General features: G+C 34.9%; 1 protein-coding gene across 1 annotated transcript in view; it reads left to right on the forward strand.

Moving 5' to 3' along the window:
* Positions 1–17,134, forward strand: part of tmem132e (transmembrane protein 132E) — a 636,104-nt gene that overhangs the window by 613,272 nt on the left and 5,698 nt on the right. Inside the window, exon 8 of the mRNA XM_028807114.2 lies at positions 8,114–8,305. Coding sequence (XP_028662947.1) covers positions 8,114–8,305 — 192 coding nt within the window. The remainder of the gene's footprint in view (positions 1–8,113; positions 8,306–17,134) is intronic.

The following is a 17,134-nucleotide window of genomic DNA, read 5'->3' on the forward strand; positions in this document are numbered from 1 at the left end:
CTCTACTTAAATTAGTTGACAGAAACAATGAAAAAATGAAGTAGAGGAATTAAGTTTAATATTTGATTATTCACAGTATATCTGAAAACTGCTTCTTACTAACAGTCCTAAATTTGTCCTTGATAATGACCTAATGTATTTGGCAAATGAAAGTGGCTAGCATTTGATTTGACACAATCTTAAAAATCTTTGGAAACATCATGAGAGAGAGAAAACCAGTGGGGAGATGGAAAGTCAGATTCACCCAGCTCAATATATTGTGTTGTACATTATCATATTAGCTAGGTACAGTATTTGGTTGTCTTGCACAGACTACATTAGGTGGCAGCGGTTTAGTATGGAAAAGGAATCAGGAGGAGTTGCAAAATAAAAGTAAGAAATCAAAATTTGTTAGAAAACATTGCAGGGAATCGTAGCTAAATAGGGAAAATGTAACCAAAGCCAAATTGACAAGACACTAATCTCAGTGAATGAACAGAAGGATATTTGTATCCAGAATAGAGTAAAAAGAATTAGCACTGAAGTTATTGCAGGAAGAATCCACAATCTCAGACAACAGTAAGTGTATGATGCTGTCCTTTATACAGTTGTAGTAATGTCCTCACGAATCACATACTGCCAGTTGACTTGCCTAGCTAACAACAGCATAGCAGCCATCATGAAATGGTCTTAAATTGTGATGCCCATTAAAAAACAGTATGGTACCTTGGAAAACTGTAGTTTGTTTTCAGTACTGTTAAAAAATTGTTGAAATAAAAAATAAATGTAACCAAATTCTTTAAAAACACTGAAAATAATTTTTAAAAAAAATTAACAGACCAAGATCATGGCAGCTCCTGTTTCTATTGGTGTTTTTCTTTAATTTTTTGTGGTTTTCTAGTATTTTACTAAAATAAACAACTGTTTATTTTTTACCCTGAGGAATCTAACATTTATATCCCTCTAAAGAATGTTTTTGAAAGTTAATCTTTCTTTCGTATCATTTTCTTGTATTAGCATAATCTGTTGCTACGGTGGTTGTACCCAGAATGCTCCAGGGTGTTGTGTGTGACATCATCAGAACAACCGCATTTCATATATTCCTGAATCATTCAAGCATTTGATAAAACTACTTAACTTGTGTGTGCTGTGGTCTTTGTTATTGTTGATTTGGTCCCTGACTTCTCAATATTAATTCTTGATTACTTTTTGTGATTTCTGATTTTGACTTTGGTAAAAATATAGGATGATAGGATAGTTATGAACTCTGCTTGTTTGCTGACTTAGAAACTATCTTCCAATCCCCAAATTTAAAAAAAAAAATCCTTGCCTTTTTCCTGAAGGTATAACAACACTGTGTTGTGACCATTTAAGTTTAAAAAAAAAATAAAGATTTTTGCAGTTTTTTTAGAGTGAATTCCTTATAATCAAGGATAGGCTATAGTCAGAGCCAGGAGAGGATTATCATCAATATGGCTGTTTTAAATTGCTAATTCAAAAAGCATAAAATTTATATCAAAATCAGGACAAAACATTATCAAAATCAAAAACTTCAAAAAGAGAAGAGCCCAAAATTTCTTCTGCTGGAGCAGGGGTGTCAAACTCATATTCTAGAGCATAAATGTCAAACTCCGGTCCTAGTGGGCCACAGTGGCTGCAGGTTTTCATTCTAACCATCTTCTTCATTAGTGACCAGTTTTGGCTGCTAATTAACTTCTTTTGCTTTAGTTTTAATTAACTTGACTCAGGCCCCTTCGCTGTTTCTTTTTCCTTAATTAGCAGCCAAACAATAATGAGACACGAAACAAGCCACCACACGACCAGCTCACACAATATCTGGAAATAGTGAGGTGAGGTTATGACCTCAGTAAGGTTGATCTCTCAGCTCACCAAAACATTTTGATGGTGTTCTTAGAAAAAACAGAAAATCAACAGTTTTGGAAATGTCTGCTGTGGCGGAATGAGAGCAGCAACAAGCCCTGGAATTAAATAGCAGCTTTAAAAACAGCAAGAATTGGGTTCTCATTAAGAAACTGGTTAGAGTGAAACTGGCTGAAGTTTGACGTTCCAATTTAGCTGGTCATCTGTTGGCTTGTTTCACATCTCATTTCTGTTTGTTTTCTTCATTAAGTGATAGCCAATCAATTCAGAGGACTGAATCCTTAAAAACAGTGCTATGCAAATGAAGGGAAAAGGAGTTAATTAGCAGTGAAAACTGCACACTGATTAGGAAAAGGGTTAGAATGAAAACCTGCAGCCCTCCAGGACTGGAGTTTGACACCCCTGTTCTAGAGGGTCGCAGTGGCTGTAGGTTATCATTCTAGCCACTTTAATTACTAGTCAGTTGCTATTCATAATAAAACACAATTCTTTTACCTTAATTTTAAATTATTTTCTATTTAAGATTTAGAACTCTTGTTTTTTTTTTCTTAATCAGCTATCAAACAATAATAAAATGCAAAATGAGCCAACACAACAAGCTACCCTGATTTGACATATACCTGTGTGTCTGTCCATCAGGTGAAAGTCTGAGAAATATTGATCTGTTTTGGTCTATATAGCATTTTCATAGTGCTCTTGGGGGAAAAAAATCAACACTTTAAAAAATGTCTGATAAGGCAGAATTTGAGCACCAGAAAGCCATGGAATTAAAACACTGGGTTCACTAACAACAAGAACTAGTTTGTAATTACATAAGTGGTTAGATTTAGAGAACCCCATCTTAGCTAGTGATCTGTTGGCTCACTTTGCATCTCATTTTAGTGACTGCTAGTTAATAAAACAGAAACAATTAGGTCTGAGTTTTAACAAACAAGTCAAAGTTAACCAAAAGAAGTCTGTTCAGTTAGCAATAGTAACTGGTTACTAAATGAGAAAGTGACTGGAACAAAAACCCGCACCCACTGTGGCACCTTCTGTGCTGGAGTCTTTCCTTCTTCTGAAACAAAGTTTCAGACTCTTTCTGAAAACATTGTCCCCTCTTTTGTAGGCCACCTCTAATTACGCTAGTGATAATAACAACCTCCAAAATGTTGGAGTGCAGTGTTAGTACTGCATTTTTTCCCCTTTTTTTGGGCTGCTGTTGGTACTGTACTTAACCGCGATTTTCTGCCTTACTATAGTAAAGGTTGTGATTGTTAGAAATCCCTGTTAATGTCCTGTACGTGGTCATTACATTTTGTAACTGGTACAGAAGGTGAGCTTTTGCTTCTCCCACACGTTTAGCATCCATACATTCAGTGGACTGAAAGATGGAATAATTAATTTGTCAGGGTGATACTGAACACTTTGACGAGCCCAGAATAAAATGAAATTTAACTGCACAATTTCATGAGTAATGATTGGTGGAGTAGACTAAATGCAGGTGTGTCATGCTGTTCTACCTGTTCACAGGATGGATAAGAGGCTTTATGTGCAGATTAAAAACAGATAAGCGAAATCCATTTGTAATTCTGTTCATGGAATTTACAGTGGGGTTAATTGCCTGACTTTTCTGAGATTATTTCATATCAGTGTGTATCATGTTCTCACACTAAGTTAGTAATTAGGAGCCACCACAAGGGATGGGAACATTTCTGCAACTTTGGAAGACTGATTTGTGTTGAATACATAAAAAATGGTCAAGGTGCCAGTGCCTTTTTACTTAGGGGCACATATACATTATAAGTTAATATACATTAACTTATTTGGCTGATGCCATTATCCAAAGTGACTTACATTTTTGATACAATTGGTTACATTTCTTTTTGGTTTTCCAATTGGCGCACAGGCAGGTCAAGTGACTTGCTCAGAGACACACAGCTTCAGTAGTGGGATATGAGCTCACCACCTCAGGGTTTGAGGTCCAAAGCCTTAATATCTACACCACACTCCTACTAGGCACCACTTAGCAAAGGACTGAGATCTTGGAAGAAAAGAAAGGCCACAGTTGTATTTCTTCTGCCATATTTTTGTAGCATGTGCTTTTCTTTAATAGATGCACAAAGAACCAAATAAACTCCACTAGCAATATTTGATTTGGGCCAGGACTTTTAAATCCGGATGTATCATGAACAAAGATTTAGAAATAAACCCATCTTGGCTAATTTTAACACTCCAGAAGAGTTTCTTATTTTGATTGCAATTACTGCTGGGAAGTAATGAGTTTCATGTGAAAGTCATGTTTGGTTTCACAAAAAAAATTAACAAAATAAATGACTTTCCCTCCAAGTGTAAAGTGTTTAGTTCCTCTTTGGAAGCATTTTCAAGCATTGATTCTGCATGCATCTGCTTCCTTTTAGTAAAAAATAAAAATAAAAATCTCTTTTAAGTAAAAAAAATTTCTTGTCATGTGTAGATGTTTTGTTGAGCTATCAGACGTGTGTTTACTTTGGCAAGAGGATGGTCACTTTACTCTGTGACAAAGTGAATAAGTCCTCATCAAACATTGCTTGCAAGTTGATAAATACTATTTTAACATTTGTTTTTAAAACATGAGAGCACATTTTTTGGAACTATTCTTATTGTCCAGATGTTTTTGCTTTTAGTACACTCCTCCTAGTACAGTAATGTATGTTTTGACACTATAATCATGTTATGAAATATGTTTGTTCATCCATTCCCACCAAAACATGAAAATGCTAAGGTGAGTCAGCCCTATCTTTCTACATTTTAAAATCATAAGCTTAGTTTTACTTCAAAGGTTTGCTAATGGATGAACATATTGTTTCAGCAGAAAGTAGTTCTACACTTGTAGGCCACGGGGAAAGAAGGTAGGGGTGAAGTAGGAAGCCAGCCTAAGAAACTGAGCAGACACTTGTAGGTTTTTATATCTAGCTAGCCATGTTACCTGTCAAAGACAGATAAAATAAATATAAATAAAATTTGGTCAATGTTTTATAAGTGTTATGAAGACCAAAAGAAGTGTTTGTTAAGGTCTTCCTGCATAAAAGTAAACGAGTAATAGATGCATTTTTGCAATACCTAAACTAAAGTGTTAGAATGAATTTTCTTTTCAGATACAGTAGCAAGAAACAAATGTAATTAGAAGATGAAACCTTATAGTGCCATAATTCAGAATATCAGCAAAAACACAAATTCAATGTATAAATTAATGACTTTTAAGATATGGGAGAATCCCCAGAGGTAGGGAGTATGCCCTAGTAGAATGTGAAATGTGAAAGATCACAGCAATGTGCCATTAGTGCTGACACTGGATGATCAGGCTGGTGTTCAAGGACAACTTCACTAAGCTGGTAGTATTTGATCTGGATCAAAGAATGCTGGAAACATATATTATGTCTGAAAAATCTGATCTTCATATTTCTAATCATCATAGCCCCTTGGAACCATTTCTATTTAATCTGGTGTTCATCAGGTCATTGCCAGTGACAAAAAAGATTGCTTCACAAGTGCATGTACCTCCAAAAAGAGCATTACTTTCATTGGTGAAAAGAAAAGGTGTGACAGATGTGTTTTTGACTGTTCCAGTATTTTCACACTCCTAGGAGTAACCCTTCTTAATAACAAATTAATGTACAAAGATTTAACTCTTTAGATGTGTTTCTGAATACAATGGTTATTTTATTACAATTATGAACAAACTGGCAAAATTTTATTATTATTATTGCTACTGTCTATTCTACACTTTTTTCAGAATAACTGAAATATAAATTTCAGTAAATATTGGTAGTGGTAATGTGGCAATACATTTATATAACAAGAGAGATAACATCTATTGTACTTAAAAGCAATCTTCTCAAACATTGCTATGCTGTGTGAATGACCTGGGTATCTGGATATCTATTAACAATCTGTTTTTCTCACCATTAATCATCTTCATGTATTGATCACTTCTTAGTCATCAATTCAGTGTAGTCAGGAATATTAAACACTAAAAGGCACCCAATATTTCATCATTCATCAGTAACCTCGCTATCCTTCACTGTCTTAACTGTCAATCTTTTGTTTTGTAATTCCTTCAATCTAATGAGTCATCAGACAAATTCTGAATTAATACGGAATTATACAGAGAAAAAAAAAATATAAAAATGGTTTAAGAGGAATCATCATAATTATTCACCTTATAAAAGAACAACACTATTTGGAGTAAAAAATTTTAGCTACAAAGATGGATTGATCTTTGATCTTGATGAGCAACAGAGCCAAAGTAAAAAGTAGCCAGTTGTTTTGTATGATAGAAATTCACCAAGACCCTTATTAGTTTTCAACACAAAATCATACATACATTTTAATAAAAGCAAAGAATAAAAGTAAACACACAGTGAAAGCCATAGGTGTCATAAATTATAGTTTTTTGGAGACACAATAACAGCATACAGTATATAACCCTATATTATGATTTAAGGACCTACCATTTCTGTGAGACCATTTTTAAAGACCACAGGGTATTCAACAGCCACATCAGTTAAACATGACAGAAATGCCACTCACTCTAAACCCCGTTTCAAGTAGTTCACTCCAGATTTTTCGAAACTTGTTTTTAGTATTGATGATAAATTATTTCCCTTCCCAAATGTGAAACAAAATATTCACCTTCAATATTTTAAACAGGACTGTCTTGATCATTCTTCTCATCAATATATGTTTTATAACCTACTGTGAAATACACTCACCGGCCACTTTATTAGGTTCGCCTGTTCCCTTTTTACTCAAAGGAGTTTTTAAACAAAGGAGTTTTTCATGTCTCCTTTGATATTTACTTACTTCTAGTCTTATTTATAGCCGCGCAGGATGGAATTCCTCTTAACAAATGCTTAGACAAATGCAGAGACCCTAACCCTAACCCAGAGACCCTAACCAATTTATGATTAGCTTGTTATCATACTGAACTGAAAGAATCTGTCATCTTGTCTTTCTCACTGACTTATTAATGTGCCATATTACTGGAAACTGCAAAAAAAATTATGTTTACTAAATGAGAAAAAAACTTTTTAATATGATGTGTTTTTTTTTAATAAAGCCCTTTGCATTACATTATCTGTCTCTCATTTTGTTACTTTTGTAGGGAAATGTCAAAAGGAAAAAAAATTGAGATTTTAAAACATTTTCATATACTACATCATTCTCTGAACAAATATTAAATATAGTAGAATTCAGAATTGTGTAGTCATTAACTACAATATAACTTGGCATTATGACTATGTATTCAGTGTGGTATATCGCACATGAGGTGTGAAATAAGGATGAAGACTATGTACTTATCCATATCACTGATTACATAAACAGTACACAATAATAATGTTGCACGGTAGGTAAGCAGGTAATTACTGAGTAATTATAGTTTATTTACACTGTATTAAGAGAAACGACCCAAAGAGCTACTCAAAAATTCGATTTTACCATCATCACAATTAGAATATATTTTTTTAAAAACTATAGCTGATGTATCAGCCATATGCAAAGAGAAATATGAAGTTTAGTTTCATACATGTTCATTTTTCAGAAATCACTTAAGAGTGTTGCTTAAAAATATTACACTTAATTTTCAGCAAGGTCCTACAAATCATGCCCTTCGACATATATTTGTTGCACAAACTGATTTAAATTCTGGTTTGTCTTGTCTTTACTAAATACTTAAATCTTATCACAAATGGATAACTTAGTATGAAGTGTTCTTACAAGTGGTGGTATAAGTTATGTCATACCCAAACAGGATTTGATATTCGCCTCAGATTTCTTTGCCTTATTCATAGCTACTTAAATAAAACACAACCTACTCCAAGAATTTTGGTTATTATAGTAAAAACATGTGAGTTTTCACTGGAGTCAGTTGCTTGAGTCTGAAATGCAGCACCATTTGTGCTGTCCTTCTGAGAAGGGCTAGGTTTGGGCAGGTGTGTGTAGCATTTCAAATCCATGACTGTCTTCAGAGCCATTTTGTAGATGATCTTAAATTTAATCGACAAAGACAAAGACTTACAAAGTTAGATAAATACCGTGAAGTTGTGAAGATGCAAAAGTGTGCAGTCTCAGAATCCTTAGGGCAGGTTTTACTTACTAAAGTAGGTCTTTCATTTCAGTACATATAATCAAGTGACTTTTGTCCTTCTCTACAGGATGATTTTGTAAATACAAAACCAAAAGCTTTCCAACAGTCTATAAATGTTATCTTTAATATATTATTCCTTTGCAGGTGGAATCTCCACTGATGGATGCTGTGCTTGGCGAAACCCCAGTTTCTGTTGCTGACGATAAAGTGTCCATCACTGATCTGCGTGTCCATGCAGTTTCCGGCCTGTCCCTTAACATCCAATCCAGTCCAGGAAGTAGTCACACCATTGTTGCTAATGCCACGGGCCTACAAACTCTTACAACTGTCAAACAGGTAACTTTTCAGATGATGTCTAACACAGGCCAAAATAGTGCAGGCAGGAAATACTGAAAAAAAACAAGCAATGTTAACTTCTTTATTTGTAGATGACAGTCGTTGAATATGCAATTGAGAGTCATGTAATCATCTTTCTTGGTCTGTTTTCTTTGGACAATGATATGGTGCCTTTGTCTGTCAAAACAATCCATTTAGATCACTTGAACATTGGGACAGACAAGCCCTGTATTACTCAGCATTACCAGAACTACAGATAACCTGCCTCAATACATGACCCAATTCAGGAATAAAGAGTACACACTGATACACAGCTTTGCAGGTGTCATAGTAGAACCAGTTAATTTTATAGAATTGACAGTAGTTTTTTTTTTTTTTTTTTTTTTTTTGGTGCAAAGCTCTGTCAGAGAACCATGATGGATCAATGGAAATATATGCAGAGGGACTATGGGAACTATTTTATGTATGTGTAGGTCTGATCTTTGTAAAACTTCATTAAAAAAATCATATTTTGATACTTCATATTAAGTTCAAATTTTCATTTTGCTCACTTTTTTCTAATGTTTAGCTTAATGCTCTGTTCTTGAAAATTTTCTTAATTTAATGAACCCTGCATACAAATTGCAAAAGAAAATTATCATAAACTTGTTAGTAATTAATTAATAATATTGTGTCTAACAAGGATTCTCCACCGTACAGTTCTAATATAAACCAAAGTGCACAGTTACGCAAAATAATGTATAGTTAAAGGATGTTGTTATACCGGCAAAGCCAACCACCAAGCTCCTCAACTTAGCATTTGATGCCATCCTCTGCAACTGGATTTTAGACTTCCTAACTAACAGACCTCAGCGTGATCAGTTTGGCAGCAACACGTCCTCCACGCTGATCCTCAACTCACGCAATCTACCGGGTAGTGTGCTAAACCACCCCCTTCCATACTCTTTACTTACTTCTGACTCTGTGCTCTGACACAACTCTAACTCTGTCATTAAATTAGCTGATTACATCATAAACCTGATTACCAACAATGATGAGATGGTTTATCTAAAGAGGTCTGTTTGCTGACTCAGTGGTGCCAGAATAGCAGTTTTGCTCTTATTGACAGCAAAACCAAGGAGCTGTTCATAAACTTCAGAAAGCATTGGGCAGACCACACTTCAGTCTACATTGGAGGGGATGCTTTAGAAAGAGTAAGCATGTTTAAATTACTTGACATAACCATGAGTGAAGTGGGCACAACACATGTCATGTCTTGTCAAAAAGACCTGTCAGCACACCTACTTCCTCATATGTCTAAGGGCAGCTTGCATTTCTCCCTCTGTTGTCACCACTGAATATGGGTGCACAGTTGTGGCCACTCCTACTGAGTACATCACATAGTGACACGGTACCTGTTTGTCTTATTAATGAAGGCGACACAGAATATTACTGGCACTATGTTGGATTCTACATAGGACCTATACAGTATAACACTCATTGCCTTAGTAAGGCAAACTGTATTATTAAAGACATCAGCCATCCGCCACAATCGCTTCTCTTACTCCTCCATTTTGACAAAAAGTGCAAGGCCATTGACATTAACAGCAGTAGTTTCAGGGACAGTTTCTACTCACAAGTAGTACATTGCTGAACAGTCAAGTACAACGATATTTATGTTGTATGCCATTTATGTTTTCTATGTATTTATTTATTCCATTCTATTTTTATCATCTATTCTGAGGAGACATGCAAGTATAAATTTCATTGTACTATGTACACAAATGACATAGTATAACTTTACTTGAGCTTTACTTGACATGACAAGAAAACACTGTGTGCCACTGCTCTTAAACTGCTGTTTAACATGCAATCAGATGATGCATGATTCTGCCATAGGAAAACATACCTTGAAACACGCAAAACACTAGTAATGGATAATTTTGTCTAAGACACGACAAAAATAACATGAGAAAACTGTCAACAAAGCAAACAAGAAAAATAAGCTTAAAAAAACTCCACAGTAGTCTTAAATGGCACCAGATCTCCTGGCAATAGTAACATATATTTACTGCACCTTGTGTAAAAGGGATATAAAGAGAAAGATAAATCTTCCTGGCTAGAAATGAGTCATCCCTTCCCATTGCCATAGAATGATTTTTCATTCAGTTGGTAACTTATGTGCACATTATTTTATAATTTCCATTTGATCAACTTTTGTTATGAATCAAGGATACCATGAGTACAAACATACGTTTATGTTTCTTAATCAGCTCAGAGAACCTAATAGGCAGGTTTATTTGCTCAGAAACAGTTTGAAAAAGTTCTAGTGTTCCTCATAGAGAAAATTTTATTTTTTTTCCATTTTTAAGTAAAAGACGATAATCTGTTGCCACTCTGTTTAGATTAGATGAAGAGTGAGCAGTGTACCATAAGATATCACAATATTTCATGTGAGCATGTAGTCTCTTCACGTTACTCCAAAAATGCTGAGGAAGATTTGAAATAATTGTAAATCTCAAACTGACTGACAGACAAGGAAAAAAAATACAAATATAACTTGAGTGTCGAGTGCATTTCCAAAACATATGACCTAGCGAGGCAGGTACTTGAGGAATTAGTTCACAATTTACATCTTGTCTCAACTATATTTTGCATAATCCAAATTGAGATAAGTGCAATGTGAAATATTCACTGATATACACTGTGCTGTGCAAACATCAAACAGTATATATTGTCAGTGACTGAGTTGTATTGATTATTTAAGTTTCTAAGTAGAAAATAATTTTATGAAATTTTTAGATCTATAGCTGCACTTTTTCAAATAAACTGGTAATATCTGAAAATGTTTCCGTTATCTTCATTGTTACTAAACAATATGAATTCAACCTTAGATATTGATGAAAGATTAATAAAGTTGGGCAGGTTTCTTGTAAGAAGGCTTCTAACTTGCACATATTGTAGTAAAAGAAGCTTGTTACAGGAAGACTGTGTTTGAGGTGTAATTGTTTGCAATGAACTCTCAATATCGAGAGCTCTAAAATTGCTGGGTGAAGCATACTAAATGTCTTTCATTAAAGACTGTAGAGGTTTAGGATAGCTGTAATAAATGGTTATTGTGCATGAGGCCAATTGGCAGTAATTTCTTGGCCTTAAAGTGTCTCCTACTTTGATTCCAAATTTTAGTCAGTGCTGAACCTCCTGATTACTGTTTAATTGATGCCAATGGCAGGTGCATGGAGTAAAGCACACAGAGAAGTGTTTGAGCAGGATTTTCTTTCCATGGCTAACCAAACAGGTGCAGCTTCATTACTTTCTGCTTCATTCCATTGTCTCAAGGTATGTAGTAATATTGTACATTAGGTAGCACCATGCGGTCTTCTGTTTTAGATCTATACTAAAATTGTTCTTTTTATACACAACCGTATTATATTCCATAGAACAAAGTTACAATTGTATGTAATTTTTAAAGAGATTTGTTAATATATTAACTTTTTAATATAATATACATTTATTTATATATCTATTACCTGTCTTTTACTTCAGACTGCAATGTTAATGCAAAGGAGGTTATAAATCGCTATATTTTTCACCCACTGTTCCCATGTCTTCACAGCAACTCCTGCAGAACACACACCATGCTCGTGTGCATAACACAATGTTAAAGCTCTCAGCTGCTTGGAAATAAAGAGACAACCATCTATTAACATTTTCTTTGATACTTTCACCCTAGTTTCAAAAATGTCATTTTAATTGATCTGTAATTTTTTTTGTAACTGTAAGTCTTAGGAGAATTGCTTATTTGTTATGAAACATTTTTACATGCAGTGCTGCATTTTAGTTGTCAGCAGATGCATGTACAGTATGTAAAACAATCAAGATGCTGCTTTTATATTGAAATTCAAGAAAAAATACCTTCCTCGTGACTGTACATCACAGCTGCTCAAGAACAATTTCTTCATTGATGCTATTGTCATCTACGACCATACTTCTGCTATTTTGGAGCTTACGTCACTATGCCCTACATACTCATCTTGCAACTGAGGTCTTAAACCCTTGTCATAAGCAGACAAAATCTTTGTAGAATTCACCTCCAATTACATTATTTCTTTGAGATAAATGTGTCCTCAGTGCTGTAGTGATAAATCACCAACACTTTTAGAAATACAGGATGCCATAAACTCAGTCCAAATTAGAAAGCTGCAGGCTAGATGGCTACCCATTTGAAATTTATAAAAACAAAGTTGGATCTGTCTTTATTAACAACATTTACAGAAGCTGAACAAAGTAAAATTCTAGCCCAAACGTTCCACCAAGCATTAATACCTGTTTTTCCAAAGAAAATTAAAGACCACACTCATCATATAAACTAATTTTAACTCCTGAATAATGATTTTAAGATACTTGCAAATGTCTCAGCTACAAAGATTAAAAAAGTGTTAGCCTCTGTAATATCACAAGACCGAACTAGATTTATTTAAGGCAGGCTCTCAGTTTCAAACCTTTGGTGCCCGTTTAATGTAATATTTGTCGACAAAATCTGACTTATCAGAAGTGTTACTATTTTTGGATGCAAAAGAAAAAAAGCCTTTGATATGGTTGAATGGGTTTATCTCTTTGGTTGACTGCATTTACTGGGGATTGGCCAATATATATATATATATATATATATATATATATATATATATATATATATATATATATATATATATATATATATATATATATATATATATATACAGCTGCGGTGGGTTGGCACCCTGCCCAGGATTGGTTCCTGCCTTGTGCCCCGTGTTGGCTGGGATTGGCTCCAGCAGACCCCCGTGACCCTGTGTTTGGATTCAGCGGGTTGGAGAATGGATGGATGGATGGATATATATACAGAATGAAAAAAAAACGCTGTACCCTTGTCCAGAAGCCTCAGTACATATTAATAACACAAATTCAGCTTACTTCAGACATTGACAAAAATTCTTTTTGCATTAGCTATTGAGCCACTGGCTATTCATCTCCTGAAGCAACCAGAGATACAAGGGATTAAAAGAGAATGGCTTGAACAGAAAATATTGCTATATGCAGACAATATGGTGCTTTATATATCAGACACGCAATTATCTTTGCCTTTTAGTCTTAAACATGTTAAGAGATTTTGATAAGATCTCTGGATTCAAAATTAATTAGAATAGAAGTGTGCTTTTCCCAGTGAATTCTCTAGCATATCAAAACAGTTTAAATATCTGGTGATAACCATCACAAGCAAATAGAAAAATGCTTTTCATTACAAGTTTGGAAGTACCATGAATAAAATGAGATGGTCCACTCTCCATCTTACCTTAACAGGGAAAATGAATACTGTGATAATGAACAACCTCTGTATGCTGCTATATCCTCTGAAGAGTGTCCCTATTTATATAAACATCATTCATTAAGAAATTCGACTCAATTATAACATCATTTATCATGAATTCTAAATGGCCGCACATTCACAAGACAACTCTACAAAGATCTAAAGCAGAATGTGGTTTGGCACTACCTAACTTTCAGTTTTACTACTGGGTAGCAAATCTATTATATAAAAAAATCTTAGAACGAGACAAGACCTGTTCAGAGACGAGACGTGACCTTCTCAGAAAGACACTGAAAGACACTTTCACTTCCAGCGAGACTAAACATTGTACCTAGAGATTTATCCACGTCCGGGGCCAGAAAAAGACAAAGAGTAGATGACAAAGTAGAACATCATAAAGAATTCAACAACCTTGGCGCGATACACATGCAGAGCAGATTAGAGATAATGGAAGTAGGAAAATTCGAAAGTCTCAAAAAAAAGATAGTAAAGATCGCATTAGCACAAACATGGAAATTATTACACGGTGAAATAACAGAACCGCGAAAAGAGATCGAATAGTGTTTGGGGATGTCTGGGGGAGAAGAGACAAGGCAGTGAGACAAAAGAACAGCTGTTGTACAGGCTTTTAAATGTTCGAAGCACTGCACTAGATGCAGATCATGTGGCACAGCAGGTGATCGAGCAAAGAGGAGGTAAAAAAAAAAAAAATTTGTTTCCCATTATATCACCATTTAAGAGGGGTTTCAGAGGAGCGACCGCATCTCCTTGGAGTGCGTTCAGCCCCCCTCTTCCAAACGGCACGTAGTGTAGGCTTGGGGGTTGGCGAGCGAAGCAAGCAGGGGTTGAAGCCCCCTAGTATATGTACAATAAAATCTTGTAAATCTACAGAAATTTATGATTTTACACTGGTCAACAAATCTTGTTCTAAATCTTCTTTGTATGCCCTGCTTTGTACTTCATTCAATACTAACTGTCATCAATCAACCTGCAGTCCAGTTGTCTCGTGATTACTTAAAATATGGAACCGATGAATAACGCATTTCAAGTTAGAGGAGGTCTTATCTGTTGCTCTTATATATGGGAATCACCATTTTCCAATTTATCAGATGTAAAAAATTAAATTGTCTCTTAGAGAATAAGTCCAAAAATTAAAAAAAAAAAACATGGCAAGAATTCATCAATATTAGAATAAGCATGCTGGGCCTGTGACTGTCTTATCCCCTCTCAAAGAATTTTTATTGTAAAGCTTTCAGGGTATCTAAAGGGACTTGACCATATTTCACACCTTGCTTCCAGCTACTGAGAAATGATTTGAATTCAGTCTTCAATAATATAGTGAGTTAACATCAGTGTAGAAGCCTATACATGTGCATGCAGAAAAGTTCAGATGCTCATTCTTTTGATGGTAGCTGCTATAACCACATGGTCACAAATCTATGATGTCATACATAAGCATGAATGTAGGCCATGCTTGCTAACAACCAGAAGATGACATCATAAACAAATAACTAAACAAATGATGAAAAAAAGAAAACAAACAAAAAGATACAAGAAAAACAAAAAGAAGAAAATATTTTTATTTTTTATTAAATTGATTACATCTTGCCTGAAGAAGGGGCCTGAGTTGCCTCGAAAGCTTGCATATTGTAATCTTTCTAGTTAGCCAATAAAAGGTGTCATTTTGCTTGGCTTTTTTTTATTAAATTGTGAAACAGTTTTCATGTACTCATCACTCCATTTTCAGCCCTGCTTAATGTTTAACTTCGTCTGTTTAATTATTATGACATCTTTTTTCCTTGCTTCACAAGTTTACTTTCCCTAGTAGTTTACTGAGATATAAGAATAGATGTTGTCTTTTCCCTCAACAAGCAGTGCAATCATTTCAGAGCAAATACACATTTTAATGTGGACCCTCTTCAAGAATGAATTTGAACTGAGTAGTGTTTAAACAAATCTGGCCTCAAGCATTAAAAATTGACAGTTGCAAATGTTTTGTTGGATACCTGCTGCCTCACTGACCAATGCCGTGAGCTGAAATCCTGGCCCAGTCACTCTCTGTATGGAGTCCGCTCTGGATACTGTAGTGTTTTTTTTTCACCAAATCCTAAGGGTAATTCCAAAATGACCCTGTGTGCATATGAGTGGAGGTGTGTTGGTGAGTTGGCCCTGCAGTGGGCTAGCAACTGTTTCAGAACTGGGTCCTGCATTGTGTCTCATGCCCAAGTCTGCCTTAGATTAAGTATATTACGTCATTGTTGTTGTTGATGTTAAAACCAAACTGCCTTATATCTGATTGTTTTATGTGTATGTTACTAATTACTGTAAGCTATTGTTATTTATTTGCAATTGGAGCACCAATAACTTGACAAGGTCACTGCATTCACACTGCAGCTAAAAGTGACTCAATGGTAATTGTTGACTCGCATCAATTTTTTTTGTTCAATTGTTTAAATTAATTTTGCAAGTGATCCAAAATCCTATATGAGTGTGTACAAATATCTGAGTGTGCCCTTCAAGCTCAAAATTAATAAAAGAAAAAAATTGTCAGGTACCAATAGCATGCTGGCTGCTGTACTACATAATATTATTTACAGGGCTGGATATCTACAAATTTGTCAGCTCAAGATCGAAAAGGAAGAAGAATAGAAAATGAAAACTCATAGCTGTTGCCTTATCCGATCTGTGAACATAAGAGAGGAGCCAAGTGGGAGCAAGAAGTGATGTGCTTGGAGGCGAAACAGGGATTTGACAAATTCAGAATTCTAAGGGGGGGATGTTTGATTACTTATGGCAACATCTATCTGTAAGAGTCTCTGAAATAAATATTCACAAGGAGCATCATTTCCATCAGAAAACACACAGCAAATTCACTGCTGGTAGTCGCCCCAAATGCTTATTAATTCTGCCACCTCACTTTCTTACCATTTGCATGCTAAACCTGTACTATAATATGTCTTGATTTTCATCACATATGTATGCACAAGGTCTTATAAACACTGTAAAATTATTTTGAGTGTGTAAATTTCTATATTTCTGGATTAAGCGTCATGTATACCAGGGGAGTTGTTTTGGTATGAAAAGCTTCTAGTCCATGTGTATTGAGTGTTTATAATGACTACTTAATAATGCTTTGAAATCACTTCCTTTTTTTGGTCAGGTGCCTCCTGACTTACTAAATTTACTCATGTTGATGTCTAGGTATTCAAGACATGAAGCCTTTTGGTGTTACTACCTAAGAATCCTCATTTTAGACCATTTTTGTAAAGGAATTTACATCTTTATTGTAAAGAGTAAACACATTGATGTCTTCAGCAAGAATGATCATAAGGACTTAAAGTTGTGCATGCCACAATGGGATACAAAGGGACAAAGTTACTCCTTTTCACAAAGCATCCAAAAATGAGCATTGGTAATACAGGCATTTGGAGAGTCGTTTTATGCTATTTCATGGTTGCTGATAATGAATATATTTTTAATATTTGATATTTTAATGGATATCC

The sequence above is a fragment of the Erpetoichthys calabaricus genome, chromosome 8 (assembly GCF_900747795.2).
Source record: "Erpetoichthys calabaricus chromosome 8, fErpCal1.3, whole genome shotgun sequence".
NCBI lineage: Eukaryota > Metazoa > Chordata > Cladistia > Polypteriformes > Polypteridae > Erpetoichthys > Erpetoichthys calabaricus.